We start from the raw sequence: 15,295 nt of genomic DNA on the forward strand, positions 1-15,295 counted from the left end.
GCACAGACTCGGTGGGCCGAAGGGTCTGTTTCAGTGCTGTATCTCTAAATAAATAAATAATTTGCTACTGTAAACTCAACTGATAAATGTACACAGACATGATGATATAGAAATATTAGAAAGCAACACCGCACAGGTGGTGGAGATGGTGGCGCAGTGGTAATGCCAGTGAACTAATAATCCAGAGGCCCAGACTAATTCCCTGGGGGCATGGGTTCAAATCCTTCCCTGGAAGCTGGTGGAATTTAAATTCAATTAATTCATAAAAATCTGGGATTGAAAGCTAGTCTCATTAATGGTGCCTTGAAACAATCATCGAATGTCATAAAAACCCATCTGATTCACTAATGCCCTTTGGGGAAGGAAATCTGCTGTCTTTACCTGGTCTGGCCTACATGTGACTCCAGACCCAGAGCAATGTGGTTGACTCTTAACTGTCCTCTGAAATGGCATAACAAGCCACTTAGTGTCCAGGGCAATTCGGAATGGGCAACAAATGCTGGCCTTGCCAGCAATGCCCACATCCCATGAAAGAATATATATAAAAAAAGGACTTGCAGAATTTCAGTTGCAAACTTGAATTAATGCAAGTTAATTTGCAGATGACACAAAACTTGGAAGGATTAAGAACTGTGCGGAGGATAGTGATCGACTTCAAGAGGACATAGACAAGCTAGTGGAATGGGTGGATATGTGGCAGTTGAAATTTAATACAGTGAAGTGATAGATTTTGGTAGGAAGAATGAGGAGCGGCAATAGAAAATAAAGGGCACAATACTAAAGTGGGTGCAGGAGCAGAGGGGCAGAGGGATCTGGGGGTATATGTGCACCAATCATTGATGGTGACAGGGCAGGTTGAGAAAGTGGTTAAAAAGGCATACGAGATCCTGGGCTTTATACCACAGAGGCACAGAATACAAAAGCAAGGAAGTTATGAAAAACCTTAATAAAACACTGGATCGGCCTCAACTGGAGTGTTGTGTCCAATTCTGGGCACCGCACTTTAGGAAGGCTGTGAAGCCTTTAGAGAGGATGCAGAAACGATATACGGGAATGGTGTCAGGGATGAGGAACTTCATTTACGTGGTTAGATTGGAGAAGCTGGGGCTGTTCTCCTTCATGGAAAGAAGGCTGAGAGGTGTTCAAAATCATGAGGGGTCTAGATAGAGAGAATCTGTTCCCATTGGCGCAAGGGATGAGAACTAGAGAACACTGACATAAGGTGAATGGCAAATGAACGGACGGCGGCATGATGAAAATCTTTTTTAAGCAGTGAGTGGTTAGGATCTGGAATGCACTGCCTGAGAGTGTGGTGGAGGCAGATTCAACCGTGGCTTCCAAAAGAGAAATGGACAAGCAGCTGAACAGAAAAAGTTTGCAGGGCTACTGGGCAAAGGGGGAGGGGGGATGGGATAAACTGATTTGCTGTTACAGAGAACCAGCATGGACATAACGGACCGAATGGCCTCCTTCTGTGCTGTCACCATTCTATGATTCTATATGTCACAACAGAAGAATGGAGATTTCAGATCAATTGCTATAACTTGCTGCAGTCTGATTATGGTGGAATGGGGAAGCCTGAAGGTTTAACAGGGGAATTGCAGAGGAAGAAGAGCAACGGAGAGAATCAAATAAGTATTTGAAGGGGGGAAAAAGTGCATGGCTGCAGGGAAAGAGCAAGAGGAGTGGCACCAAAGCGCCGGTGTGGGTACAACGGGCCTCCCTCTGAGCTGCATCATTCTGCGATTCTCTCACGGCTTGAATTATGGTTGTACAACCGTTAAATGGGAGATGGATCGTAGCCGCTTTAAGGTGGTGGTCGGGTGCCACCAGGCGGGGTCTCCATGGAGACGGGAAGCGCGCGGCGGGAGCCGCGGCAGAGCGAGGGGAGAGTGAGGTGCTGCGGGCTGAGAGACATCGCTAGGCCGCGGCTGGAGCCTGGGCGTTGCGTTGAGAGGAAGGTGGTCTGTGGGGCGCAGCAGCCCGGGTGTCGCCGCTAGTTGAGGTCGAGGCCCGGGTTTAGAGGCGGAGTCTGAGAGGGATTTCCCCCCCACCCCCCTATACCAGCCCATCCTCCCCGGAGTGGGAGCCGAGCGCGGACGGAGATTGCCGAGCGGGGCCGGCGGCGGGAGCCACTGAGCGACACCGAGGAGCCGGAGCGGGAGCGCCAGGCCACGGGAGCAGCAGTGCCCTCCCCGCACCGTCTAGGGCACGCAGCAAGATGGCAGCCAACATGTACCGGGTCGGAGGTGGGTACCGGGGTCGGGCCTTCAGGCGCCGGGGGGTGGAGGGGGGATCCCTCAAACACCGCGCGGTGGCCCCGGGTACTGGGAGTGAGATGCCACCGGGACTGTGACACCTCGCCCCCCCCGGTGAGGCCCATGTGAGAGCCGCGGCTTACGCTTGGTGCTATTGCCGAACCAGGCCTCAGTAGTGGCCGCGACATAAAGGGAGATTCCGGGAGGGAGTGGGAGCACTGGGCCCAGGGCCGAGGCTGGAGGGCCGGCCGCCTCACTGACCCAGGAGAAGGACGGAGGCCGCTATTAAGTCTCTTTGCAACTCTTCCCCCCCCCCCCCCCCAGTCTGTGTCTCAACCCCCCCCCAGTCTGTGTCTCAACCCCCCCCCAGTCTGTGTCTCAACCCCCCCCCAGTCTGTGTCTCAACCCCCCCCCAGTCTGTGTCTCAACCCCCCCCCAGTCTGTGTCTCAACCCCCCCCCAGTCTGTGTCTCAACCCCCCCCAGTCTGTGTCTCAACCCCCCCCCAGTCTGTGTCTCAACCCCCCCCCAGTCTGTGTCTCAACCCCCCCCCAGTCTGTGTCTCAACCCCCCCCCAGTCTGTGTCTCAACCCCCCCCCAGTCTGTGTCTCAACCCCCCCCCAGTCTGTGTCTCAACCCCCCCCCAGTCTGTGTCTCAACCCCCCCCCAGTCTGTGTCTCAACCCCCCCCCAGTCTGTGTCTCAACCCCCCCCCAGTCTGTGTCTCAACCCCCCCCCAGTCTGTGTCTCAACCCCCCCCCAGTCTGTGTCTCAACCCCCCCCCAGTCTGTGTCTCAACCCCCCCCCAGTCTGTGTCTCAACCCCCCCCCAGTCTGTGTCTCAACCCCCCCCCAGTCTGTGTCTCAACCCCCCCCCAGTCTGTGTCTCAACCCCCCCCCAGTCTGTGTCTCAACCCCCCCCCAGTCTGTGTCTCAACCCCCCCCCAGTCTGTGTCTCAACCCCCCCCCAGTCTGTGTCTCAACCCCCCCCCAGTCTGTGTCTCAACCCCCCCCCAGTCTGTGTCTCAACCCCCCCCCAGTCTGTGTCTCAACCCCCCCCCAGTCTGTGTCTCAACCCCCCCCCAGTCTGTGTCTCAACCCCCCCCCAGTCTGTGTCTCAACCCCCCCCCAGTCTGTGTCTCAACCCCCCCCCAGTCTGTGTCTCAACCCCCCCCCAGTCTGTGTCTCAACCCCCCCCCAGTCTGTGTCTCAACCCCCCCCCAGTCTGTGTCTCAACCCCCCCCCAGTCTGTGTCTCAACCCCCCCCCAGTCTGTGTCTCAACCCCCCCCCAGTCTGTGTCTCAACCCCCCCCCAGTCTGTGTCTCAACCCCCCCCCAGTCTGTGTCTCAACCCCCCCCCAGTCTGTGTCTCAACCCCCCCCCAGTCTGTGTCTCAACCCCCCCCCAGTCTGTGTCTCAACCCCCCCCCAGTCTGTGTCTCAACCCCCCCCCAGTCTGTGTCTCAACCCCCCCCCAGTCTGTGTCTCAACCCCCCCCCAGTCTGTGTCTCAACCCCCCCCCAGTCTGTGTCTCAACCCCCCCCCAGTCTGTGTCTCAACCCCCCCCCAGTCTGTGTCTCAACCCCCCCCCAGTCTGTGTCTCAACCCCCCCCCAGTCTGTGTCTCAACCCCCCCCCAGTCTGTGTCTCAACCCCCCCCCAGTCTGTGTCTCAACCCCCCCCCAGTCTGTGTCTCAACCCCCCCCCAGTCTGTGTCTCAACCCCCCCCCAGTCTGTGTCTCAACCCCCCCCCAGTCTGTGTCTCAACCCCCCCCCAGTCTGTGTCTCAACCCCCCCCCAGTCTGTGTCTCAACCCCCCCCCAGTCTGTGTCTCAACCCCCCCCCAGTCTGTGTCTCAACCCCCCCCCAGTCTGTGTCTCAACCCCCCCCCAGTCTGTGTCTCAACCCCCCCCCAGTCTGTGTCTCAACCCCCCCCCAGTCTGTGTCTCAACCCCCCCCCAGTCTGTGTCTCAACCCCCCCCCAGTCTGTGTCTCAACCCCCCCCCAGTCTGTGTCTCAACCCCCCCCCAGTCTGTGTCTCAACCCCCCCCCAGTCTGTGTCTCAACCCCCCCCCAGTCTGTGTCTCAACCCCCCCCCAGTCTGTGTCTCAACCCCCCCCCAGTCTGTGTCTCAACCCCCCCCCAGTCTGTGTCTCAACCCCCCCCCAGTCTGTGTCTCAACCCCCCCCCAGTCTGTGTCTCAACCCCCCCCCAGTCTGTGTCTCAACCCCCCCCCAGTCTGTGTCTCAACCCCCCCCCAGTCTGTGTCTCAACCCCCCCCCAGTCTGTGTCTCAACCCCCCCCCAGTCTGTGTCTCAACCCCCCCCCAGTCTGTGTCTCAACCCCCCCCCAGTCTGTGTCTCAACCCCCCCCCAGTCTGTGTCTCAACCCCCCCCCAGTCTGTGTCTCAACCCCCCCCCAGTCTGTGTCTCAACCCCCCCCAGTCTGTGTCTCAACCCCCCCCCAGTCTGTGTCTCAACCCCCCCCCAGTCTGTGTCTCAACCCCCCCCCAGTCTGTGTCTCAACCCCCCCCCAGTCTGTGTCTCAACCCCCCCCCAGTCTGTGTCTCAACCCCCCCCCAGTCTGTGTCTCAACCCCCCCCCAGTCTGTGTCTCAACCCCCCCCCAGTCTGTGTCTCAACCCCCCCCCAGTCTGTGTCTCAACCCCCCCCCAGTCTGTGTCTCAACCCCCCCCCAGTCTGTGTCTCAACCCCCCCCCAGTCTGTGTCTCAACCCCCCCCCAGTCTGTGTCTCAACCCCCCCCCAGTCTGTGTCTCAACCCCCCCCCAGTCTGTGTCTCAACCCCCCCCCAGTCTGTGTCTCAACCCCCCCCCAGTCTGTGTCTCAACCCCCCCCCAGTCTGTGTCTCAACCCCCCCCCAGTCTGTGTCTCAACCCCCCCCCAGTCTGTGTCTCAACCCCCCCCCAGTCTGTGTCTCAACCCCCCCCCAGTCTGTGTCTCAACCCCCCCCCAGTCTGTGTCTCAACCCCCCCCCAGTCTGTGTCTCAACCCCCCCCCAGTCTGTGTCTCAACCCCCCCCCAGTCTGTGTCTCAACCCCCCCCCAGTCTGTGTCTCAACCCCCCCCCAGTCTGTGTCTCAACCCCCCCCCAGTCTGTGTCTCAACCCCCCCCCAGTCTGTGTCTCAACCCCCCCCCAGTCTGTGTCTCAACCCCCCCCCAGTCTGTGTCTCAACCCCCCCCCAGTCTGTGTCTCAACCCCCCCCCAGTCTGTGTCTCAACCCCCCCCCAGTCTGTGTCTCAACCCCCCCCCAGTCTGTGTCTCAACCCCCCCCCAGTCTGTGTCTCAACCCCCCCCCAGTCTGTGTCTCAACCCCCCCCCAGTCTGTGTCTCAACCCCCCCCCAGTCTGTGTCTCAACCCCCCCCCAGTCTGTGTCTCAACCCCCCCCCAGTCTGTGTCTCAACCCCCCCCCAGTCTGTGTCTCAACCCCCCCCCAGTCTGTGTCTCAACCCCCCCCCAGTCTGTGTCTCAACCCCCCCCCAGTCTGTGTCTCAACCCCCCCCCAGTCTGTGTCTCAACCCCCCCCCAGTCTGTGTCTCAACCCCCCCCCAGTCTGTGTCTCAACCCCCCCCCAGTCTGTGTCTCAACCCCCCCCCAGTCTGTGTCTCAACCCCCCCCCAGTCTGTGTCTCAACCCCCCCCCAGTCTGTGTCTCAACCCCCCCCCAGTCTGTGTCTCAACCCCCCCCCAGTCTGTGTCTCAACCCCCCCCCAGTCTGTGTCTCAACCCCCCCCCAGTCTGTGTCTCAACCCCCCCCCAGTCTGTGTCTCAACCCCCCCCCAGTCTGTGTCTCAACCCCCCCCCAGTCTGTGTCTCAACCCCCCCCCAGTCTGTGTCTCAACCCCCCCCCAGTCTGTGTCTCAACCCCCCCCCAGTCTGTGTCTCAACCCCCCCCCAGTCTGTGTCTCAACCCCCCCCCAGTCTGTGTCTCAACCCCCCCCCAGTCTGTGTCTCAACCCCCCCCCAGTCTGTGTCTCAACCCCCCCCCAGTCTGTGTCTCAACCCCCCCCCAGTCTGTGTCTCAACCCCCCCCCAGTCTGTGTCTCAACCCCCCCCCAGTCTGTGTCTCAACCCCCCCCCAGTCTGTGTCTCAACCCCCCCCCAGTCTGTGTCTCAACCCCCCCCCAGTCTGTGTCTCAACCCCCCCCCAGTCTGTGTCTCAACCCCCCCCCAGTCTGTGTCTCAACCCCCCCCCAGTCTGTGTCTCAACCCCCCCCCAGTCTGTGTCTCAACCCCCCCCCCAGTCTGTGTCTCAACCCCCCCCCCAGTCTGTGTCTCAACCCCCCCCCAGTCTGTGTCTCAACCCCCCCCCAGTCTGTGTCTCAACCCCCCCCCCAGTCTGTGTCTCAACCCCCCCCCAGTCTGTGTCTCAACCCCCCCCCCAGTCTGTGTCTCAACCCCCCCCCCAGTCTGTGTCTCAACCCCCCCCCCCAGTCTGTGTCTCAACCCCCCCCCCCAGTCTGTGTCTCAACCCCCCCCCCCAGTCTGTGTCTCAACCCCCCCCCCCAGTCTGTGTCTCAACCCCCCCCCCCAGTCTGTGTCTCAACCCCCCCCCCCAGTCTGTGTCTCAACCCCCCCCCCCCAGTCTGTGTCTCAACCCCCCCCCCCCCAGTCTGTGTCTCAACCCCCCCCCCCAGTCTGTGTCTCAACCCCCCCCCCCCAGTCTGTGTCTCAACCCCCCCCCCCAGTCTGTGTCTCAACCCCCCCCCCCAGTCTGTGTCTCAACCCCCCCCCCCAGTCTGTGTCTCAACCCCCCCCCCCAGTCTGTGTCTCAACCCCCCCCCCCAGTCTGTGTCTCAACCCCCCCCCCCCAGTCTGTGTCTCAACCCCCCCCCCCAGTCTGTGTCTCAACCCCCCCCCCCCAGTCTGTGTCTCAACCCCCCCCCCCAGTCTGTGTCTCAACCCCCCCCCCCAGTCTGTGTCTCAACCCCCCCCCCCAGTCTGTGTCTCAACCCCCCCCCCCAGTCTGTGTCTCAACCCCCCCCCCCAGTCTGTGTCTCAACCCCCCCCCCCAGTCTGTGTCTGAACCCCCCCCCAGTCTGTGTCTGAACCCCCCCCCAGTCTGTGTCTCAACCCCCCCCCCCAGTCTGTGTCTCAACCCCCCCCCCCAGTCTGTGTCTCAACCCCCCCCCCCCAGTCTGTGTCTCAACCCCCCCCCCCAGTCTGTGTCTCCCTCTCAGCCACCCCCCCATCAGTCTCTCCCTCTCAGCCCCCCCCCCCCACCCTGTCTGTAGGCGTCCCCCCCCCCCCCCCCCCCGCCACTTCTGTGTCAGCCCCCCACCTCTGTCTCTCGGCCCCCCACCTCTGTCTCTCGGACACCCCTCGTCTGTCTCTCCCTCTCACCCCCCCTCCTCTGTCGGCTCCCCCCCTCCCTACCCCGTGTATCCTTCTGGGCCCGCCCCCCCCCCCTTAGTCTCTCCCTCAGCCCTCCTCATCAGTCTCTCCCTCAGCCACCCCCTCCTCTGTCTCTCCGTCTCAGCCCACCCCTCCTCTGTCTCTCGCACCCCCCCCCCCCCCCCGTCTCTCCCTCTCACCCCCACCCCTGGTCTGTCTCACGGCACCCCCGTCTCTCCCTCGGTTCCCCCCCCCCCCCCCCCCCACCCCCTTGTCTTTCTCCCGGCCACCCCCCCCCCTTCGTCTGTCTCCTTGCCCCCCGCCCTCATCCTTCTTTCAGCACCCCCGTTGTCTGTCTCTCGCCACCTTCCCCTCTGTCTCGCCCCCCCCCCCCCCCCGTTTGTCTCTCCCTCTCACCCCCCCCACCCGTCTGTCAGCCCCCCGCTCCCCCCTCCGTGTATCCCTCTCAGCCCCCCCCCCCCTTGTCAGTCCTCTCATCAGTCTCTCCCTCTCACCCCCCCCCCCCCCCCCCCCATCTGTCTCGCCCTCTCAGCCCCCCCCCCCCCCCGTGTCTCGGCCCCCTGTCTCTCCCTCTCGGCCCCCCACTGTCTCGGACACCCCTCGTCTGTCTCTCCCTCTCACCCCCCCCCCCCCCCCCCCCGGTGTATCCCTCTCAGCCCCCCCCTCATCAGTGTCTCTCTCACACACCCCCTCCCACCCACCCCTTGTCTCCCGGGCTCTCTTCTCCTCTCTCTCTTCCCCCCCCTTGTCTGTCTCCTGGGCTGCCCCCCCTTCATCTGTCTCCTTGCCCCCCCCCCCCCCGTCCTTCCCTCAGCACCCCCCTCGTCTGTCTCTCTCAGCACCACCCGTTGTCTGTCTCTCGCCACCTTCCCCTCTGTCTCGGGGCCCCCCCCCCTTTTGTCTTTCCCTCTCAGCATTCCCCCCGCCCCCGTCTGACTCTCTCGGCAGCCCCCACCACCCGTCTGTCTCTCGGCACCCCCTTTCTCCCCGCCTGTGTGTGTCTCTCTCTCCCCTCCTGTCTGTGTGTGTCTTTCCCCCCGTCTCCCTGCCCCTCTCTCTCTCCTTCCCGCCCTGTCTCCCTGCCTGTCTGTTGTCTCGCTCTCTCTTGCACCTTGTCTGTCTTAGTCTGTCTCCGCCTCTCCCGATCTGTCTGTCTCTCTCAGCCTGTTAGAATTCTGTCAGGTCGGGGTGTTAGTGTTAGGTTCCATCTGCCTCCTTCCCTGTTGCTTTGTCCAACTCCCCTCCTGCCCCCCTCTCTTTCTCAATGCCTTTTGCAAGTGTGAACTTCATACTTTTAATTTTTAGCAGTGCTGTCTGCACAGTTATGATGTGTATGGATGATGTGATATTTTGTGCTTTGGATAGTGCTGATCCTGGACAGAGTGTTGGTGAATAGAGCTTCTATTATCAGTGCTAGACCAACCCCATGTTTAGTAAAGCTGGTGGTACGAATGCACTGCAGTCTTTGAAGGTGGTCATAGGGACTTGTGTGGATGTTTCTCTGGTTCTGGTCAGATGCAGGTGGTACTGTATGCATAGCACTAGTATATTTCTTGGTTCATGTAGTATTGTGATTTAGCAGCATGGCACTATTTTAATGCTGTGTATATATGGGCATCAATTAAAATTCTGACAGAAGAATACCTGCTCTATGTTGGCATTGTAACGACATTTTCATGAATGCAGAACAATGGTCAGGCACCAGAACATCTCTCTCAACTCTTTCGCATTATGCACCTAGCTCATTTCTCAATACCAATCATACACCCGGCTTTTATATTTGAATACTCTCTGCCATCTTATTACAAGTTTTATGTGTCATCCGTGAGATTGCTTGTGGTTTGTCCAGTGTTTGTTCTCACGTAGATAAATATTGTATCTAATGGGAATATTCGCCTTTCTTTTCCGCCTCCGCCCCTACCAACATCTGACCATTGACATTCTATTTTGTTTGGAGCCAGTAACTATTCTGTTCAGCTCCGTGAAGAATGATGAAAGATCAAACTAGTACTATATCTCAGTAAAGACGGAAGAGGCCTTTAAACTCTGCTCTTGTGGTTTGTCTTGATGCCCCTGGGTGTGGTATGGTGGGTTGGGGTGGGAAGTTGGTGCAAGCTTGGGATCTGAGAGCCAATGATGTCCCTAGTGGCAGCCTCTTGTTACTTATAGGCTGTTCGTGTGCGATGCAGTATTGGGGTTGTACTGGCAATTTCTGTTCCAATTTCCACATTCCATTAATCTCTTTGAGCATTGTGTTTAAAAAATGCTGAATGTTTCCAGTGAAGGAAACTACAAGGGCTTATCTACAGGTTATCTTTAACCTGGCCCAATCAGTCATAGCTCCTCTCGTAGTTTACTTTCTTTCAGCTTTCTTTGACCTTTTTCCGAACAATCTCCCATCTCGTTCTGTTCTTTCGTGGAGGCTGCAAGGAATTGTTTGGTATGGGCGCAGGTTGGGTTTCTATAATTCTTCTGGATGTGGGTGTTGCTGGCATTTATGGCCCATTCATCGCTCTCCTTGAGATGATCATAGTGGGACCACATTCTTAAACCACTACAGTCCCCTTGGTGAAGGTGCTGTTACGGAGGGAGTTCCAGGATCTTGACCCAGTGATGATCCAAGCCAGGATCGTGTGTGATTTGAAGGGGAACTTGGAAGTGGTGGTGGTGGTCCCGTATGCCTAGTGCCCTCATCCTTTCAGGAGGTAGAGTTCATGGGTTTGGGAGGTGCTGCTGGATCCTGTAGATAGTACACACTACAGCCACAGTACACTGGTGTTTTAGCTAGTGGATGGGCTGCCTCTTGTCAAGTTGCACAGATAGTGTAAGCAAGCTGTTTGACACTGGAGCATATCATGTTTAAAAAAAGAGGTAAGGATGAGGGAAGCCTTTTAGTCCATTAAAGCCTATCTCTTTAATATTCTGACTCTCCCATCGATGCTCAGTCCTTGAGCAATTAAACTGGACATCATCGCAAGTGAGTTAAATTTTGACTGTCCCATTTTTTTTTTGCCTCTATTACCCTGCTGGCCGGATTACCCATTTAGCATCCTTGGTAAAGAAACCTTTCTTCTGCTTGCTCAGTTCATGTTCAGCTATTGGCTGATGGTTTAAATTGAGGTATGATTCTGGATTTATCTCATTCAGTATTTTTCTACCTATGAATTCTGTCTCTTTCTTGCTGCCTTTCTACACTGTAGAGCTGAAATGTGTCAAACATAGCCCCTTTACAGTTGGGATGCCTTGTTCACATACTCCACACCCTCAGCGTTCTGTGTATTTAGATTTTGTGAGATGGTGACCACAGTGGCGCAGTGGTTAGCACCGCAGCCTCACAGCTCCAGGGACTCGGGTTCGATTCCGGGTACTGCCTGTGTGGAGTTTGCAAGTTCTCCCTGTGTCTGCGTGGGTTTTCTCCAGGTGCTCTGGTTTCCTCCCACAAGCCAAAAGACTTGCAGGTTGATAGGTAAATTGGCCATTATAAATTGTCACTAGTATAGGTAGGTGGTAGGGAAATATAGGGACAGGTGGGGATGTTTGGTAGGAATATGGGATTAGTGCAGGATTAGTATAAATGGGTGGTTGATGTTCGGCACAGACTCGGTGGGCCGAAGGGCCTGTTTCAGTGCTGTATCTCTAATCTAATCTAATCTAATCTCATGTTAGCCTGTGTACACCAGAATCTCCAAACCTTATGCTCCACTTTTCTGCTAATATAGTGCAGCATTGTTTTATCTCTTTTTATTTCATTTGTCATGCAGCTATGACTATAATTACTTGAATTTCTGGGGGGGGAAAGACATTTCTAAATTGTTCACATTGAGGAGGGATGTTGAAACTGATGAATCATCACCCTGGGTCCTTTTCTAAATCTCCCTCTGTTTAATTTCATTTATTGTATACTTGCACATATATTGAAAATATAAACACAGGTGTTGCATTGTTGAATTTTATTTGTCTACCTAACCCTGTCTACATGCTGCTTTCTTCTCTCATCTTCTGACTATTGCTTTCTCTGCTCAACATCGTCAGCAAGTAGACTATTGCTCGCCCAGTGCTCTTGCATGCTTTAGTCAGTGCTACAGAGTGGTAGACTGATGCTGATCCTTCTCTCTCTAATTCTGAGGCCCATTGTAGCTTTCAGCTAGAAACACTAATGATAAATCAATCCCATTTTGGGATCACAGCTCTGTTTGAACCTGCACAGTTCTGTCTGTGCCACAGCAATGACATTCCCTTATCAAAGCCACACCTTGCATCAGATGTGACCATGGCAAATTATCCATCTTCGTCCTTCTCTACTTGTCTGCAGCCTTTGTAGACAATTGATCACACATCCTCCTCCAACGTCTCATCCATTGTTCAGCTGTGTGGGACTACCATTGTCTGGTTCCACTGCTGTCTGTCTGGTCGGAGCCATAGGATATACTGTGATGACTTCTCTTCCTGCACCAATACCTCTGGCCCCTCCTATTTCTCATCTGCTGCCTCTTGGTGACATCATCAGAAATACAGCAGAAGATTCCACGTGTACACTGATGACATCCAATTCCATGTCACCACCACCTTTTTCAACTCATCCATTGTCTCTAAAATTGTCAGACTGCTTGTCTGACATCCTGTAGTGTATGAGCAGAAACTTCAATCGTTCAAACATTGGGAAGACCAAAGCCATTGTCTTTGACCCTGCCCACCACAAGCTCTATTCCCTAGGCTTTGATTCTGCTCCCCTACCCCCCTCGGGGGCCACCCCATCCCCCTCCTTCTCCACACACACATACCCTGGTCACTGTCTGAGGCTGACCAGACTGTTAGGAACCTTGGTGTCCAATTTGACCCCGAACTGAACTTCCGACCCCATATCCTCTTTCATGAAGACTTCCTAATTCCATCTCTGTAATATCACCTATATCTGCACTTGGCTCAGCCCCTCCACTGCTGAAACCTTCATGCTTTTGTTACCTCCCGACTCCAACGCTCTCGTGTCTTGACTCCCATCATCCAACCCAACAACAAATCTCAGTTCATCTAAAGCTGTGTTGCCCATACCCTGACTTGCACCGAGTCCCGTTCACCCATCACCCGTATGCTCCGACCTGCCTGGATTTGACTAGAATATTAAATATGACCAGCAAAGTTTCGTTAAAGGTTGAAAGGGCCTGGGATGTGTGTAGTGGAAGTAATACCAATGTTGAGTTGTTGGTGTCTTTCATGCCTTATTATCTCTCGACATGACTAATCCAATGCACTCCTGGTTGGCTTCCCATGTTCTACTCTCTCTAACCCTGATGTCATCCAAAATTCTGTTGCCTTTTTCTTAACTTGCACAAATCCCATTCGCCCAACACCCCTGTGCTTGCTGACTTAAATTGGTTCCCAGTCTGGCAGTGCCTCACTTTTTTACAATTCCCATCCACGTTTTCAAATACCTCCCAGGGCTTTGTTCTTCCTTATCTCTGTAATCTCTAACCCCACACCTTCCGATATATCTGCGCTCCTCTAATTCTGGCCTCTTGAGCATCCCTGATTTTAATTGCTCTTCCATTGGCGGTTGTGCTTTCAGCTGCTGAGGCCTGAAACTTTGTAATTCCCTCCATAAATCTCTCTGCCTCCCTCTCTTCCTTTAAGATGCTCCTTAAAACCTACCTCTTAGGGCAGATGACCAAAAGCTTGCTCAAATATCTGCTTATGTGGCTCAAGATCTAGTTTTGTTTGATAATGCTCTTGTGAAATGTCTTGGGATGATTTACTCTGTTAAAGGTGTTGTATAAATACAAGTTGTTTGACAGCAAAGGCCAGTGTGGGCTTGACTGTCCAGGGTTAGATTCAGGTTGGTGAGGGAGTGAAGTTCACGTGCTCTTTCAGTAAACTCCCTTACTTGTGCTTCCAGTCCTGTGCTTGCAGTTGAATGGTTGGGGAAGAGAAAATCCCACTGGCAGACTGTTCTCATGTTGTTCATCTAGAAATCTCAAGATGATGTAAACACTGATGGCCTTGTGATGGGTGAATTTAAGGGAAGGGCTGGAGTTCTGTGTTTAAGAGTTGAGTGATATTGGGAAGGGCTGGTAGTGCACTGGACTGACTTATTTGGGGAGAACCCAGTTAAAGCTGGAGATTTTAATCACCCATTCCTACTGTAGCAGTGATTTGTGTGCATAATTAGTTACAGTATGACACTTGGTTCGAGGCTATCAGGTTGACGTGGAAGAAAGGCTAGCATTTATGTAGCGCCTTTCATGACCTCCGATGTTCCAAAGCACTTTACAGCTAATGTAAAACTTTTTGACGTGTAACCATTATTGTAATGTAAGAAATGTGGGAGAAAATTTACTGCACAATAAGCTCCCACAAACAGCTGTGTCATCATGATCAAATTATCTGTCCTGGGAATGTTGGTTGAGGGATAAATATTGCCGGGACATGGGAGAACTTCCCTGCTCTTTTAGTAGTACCACGGGATCTTTTACATCTACTTGAGAGGGCGTATGAAGTCTCGGTTAAAAGTTTCATCTGAAAGATGGCACTCCTTCTGTACTGTGTTCCATACTGTCATCTCAGATAAAGATGGAGGTTTCTGTCCTCGTCAGTTTCTACTTTGTATTGGATTATCCATGTCCACGTTTGCGATCATAATCTGATCCTGGAGTGAAGCTTTGACAGCTCTTTTCCAACATTGTGTTAGTGTTTGCTTGGTTCAGTGGTAGAATTCTCATCTTGAGTCAGGTGCTATGCTTCATGCCCCACTGCAGGACTTCAGTGCAATACCAAGGAAGTGCTGCATTACTCGAGGTGCATTCTTTCAGATGAGATGTTAAACAGATGTCCTGTCACCGGTGGGAGGAGAAGATCCTCAGGCAATATTGAAAGAAGAAGAGGGGAGTTCTCTTGGTGTCCTGCTCAACATCTATCCATAATCAGCAGCACCATTAACAGGTTATCTGGCCATTACCTTGTTGCTGGTTTGTGAGGCCATGCTGTGTGCAAATTGGCTGCCATATTTGGCTACATTACAACTGCACTTCAAACATACTTTGTCATCTAACATGTTGGGATGTTCAGAGAATGTGAAATGTTTTATATAAATGCAAGCTAGTTCTTTATGTAGAGGAGTAACTCTTTAAAATACCAATTTGCCATTTTTAATTTCTTGCACCGGCCATTGAGGTTGCTGAATTAGCGCTTGGTTTGAAGTACTGAGAGTCTATTTGTGATTCCTTTGAAAAAGACTCCTTGGAGCCAGCAGTTAGAGGAGACATTAATCCCTTTGGGCTGTATTTGGAGTCCTATCCAGTAGGTGAACAGATAGTGCTTTCTTCCTCTCTTTTTTCCTCTAGATCCTTTTGATTTGTCACAGCTGGTATTACTGGCTCACATCCACTGAGGTGTTTCATAAAATAGATTCATAATTTTATCCAGCTTTTCACATTGGCAACTTTCAAAGTAAAGGCTGGAAGGTTCTGGGAGGCAATGTTACTCTGATTGGGACTTAAATGAGTTTAACTTACTATTTTATCCAGCATTTGTTTTAACTTACAGATGGATGGATTTGAGGCCAAACATTTTAGATAGCATCATCGTGCTGGTCCAAGAGAATAGGTTTTGAATACCGTGCTTCTGGGTGAGCTTTAGCTATGCTTTTGGATTGTAAGATGCATTTTACATTTAAAAGA

At 54.2% G+C, this 15,295-nt stretch overlaps 1 protein-coding gene across 4 annotated transcripts in view; it reads left to right on the forward strand.

Annotated features, from left to right (window-relative positions):
- The first annotated feature begins 1,792 nt into the window (after window positions 1-1,792).
- Window positions 1,793-15,295, forward strand: part of LOC137353125 (metastasis-associated protein MTA1-like) — a 135,047-nt gene continuing 121,544 nt past the window's right edge. For 3 of the 4 annotated variants that reach the window (XM_068019143.1, XM_068019144.1, XM_068019145.1), the window contains exon 1: window positions 1,793-2,249. In XM_068019143.1, the coding sequence (XP_067875244.1) occupies window positions 2,222-2,249 (28 nt within the window). In that variant the 5' untranslated portion in view covers window positions 1,793-2,221. The remainder of the gene's footprint in view (window positions 2,250-15,295) is intronic. The other variant, XM_068019148.1, reaches the window with a different exon arrangement.

This window comes from Heterodontus francisci, chromosome 40, assembly GCF_036365525.1.
Source record: "Heterodontus francisci isolate sHetFra1 chromosome 40, sHetFra1.hap1, whole genome shotgun sequence".
Classification (NCBI taxonomy): Eukaryota; Metazoa; Chordata; class Chondrichthyes; order Heterodontiformes; family Heterodontidae; genus Heterodontus; species Heterodontus francisci.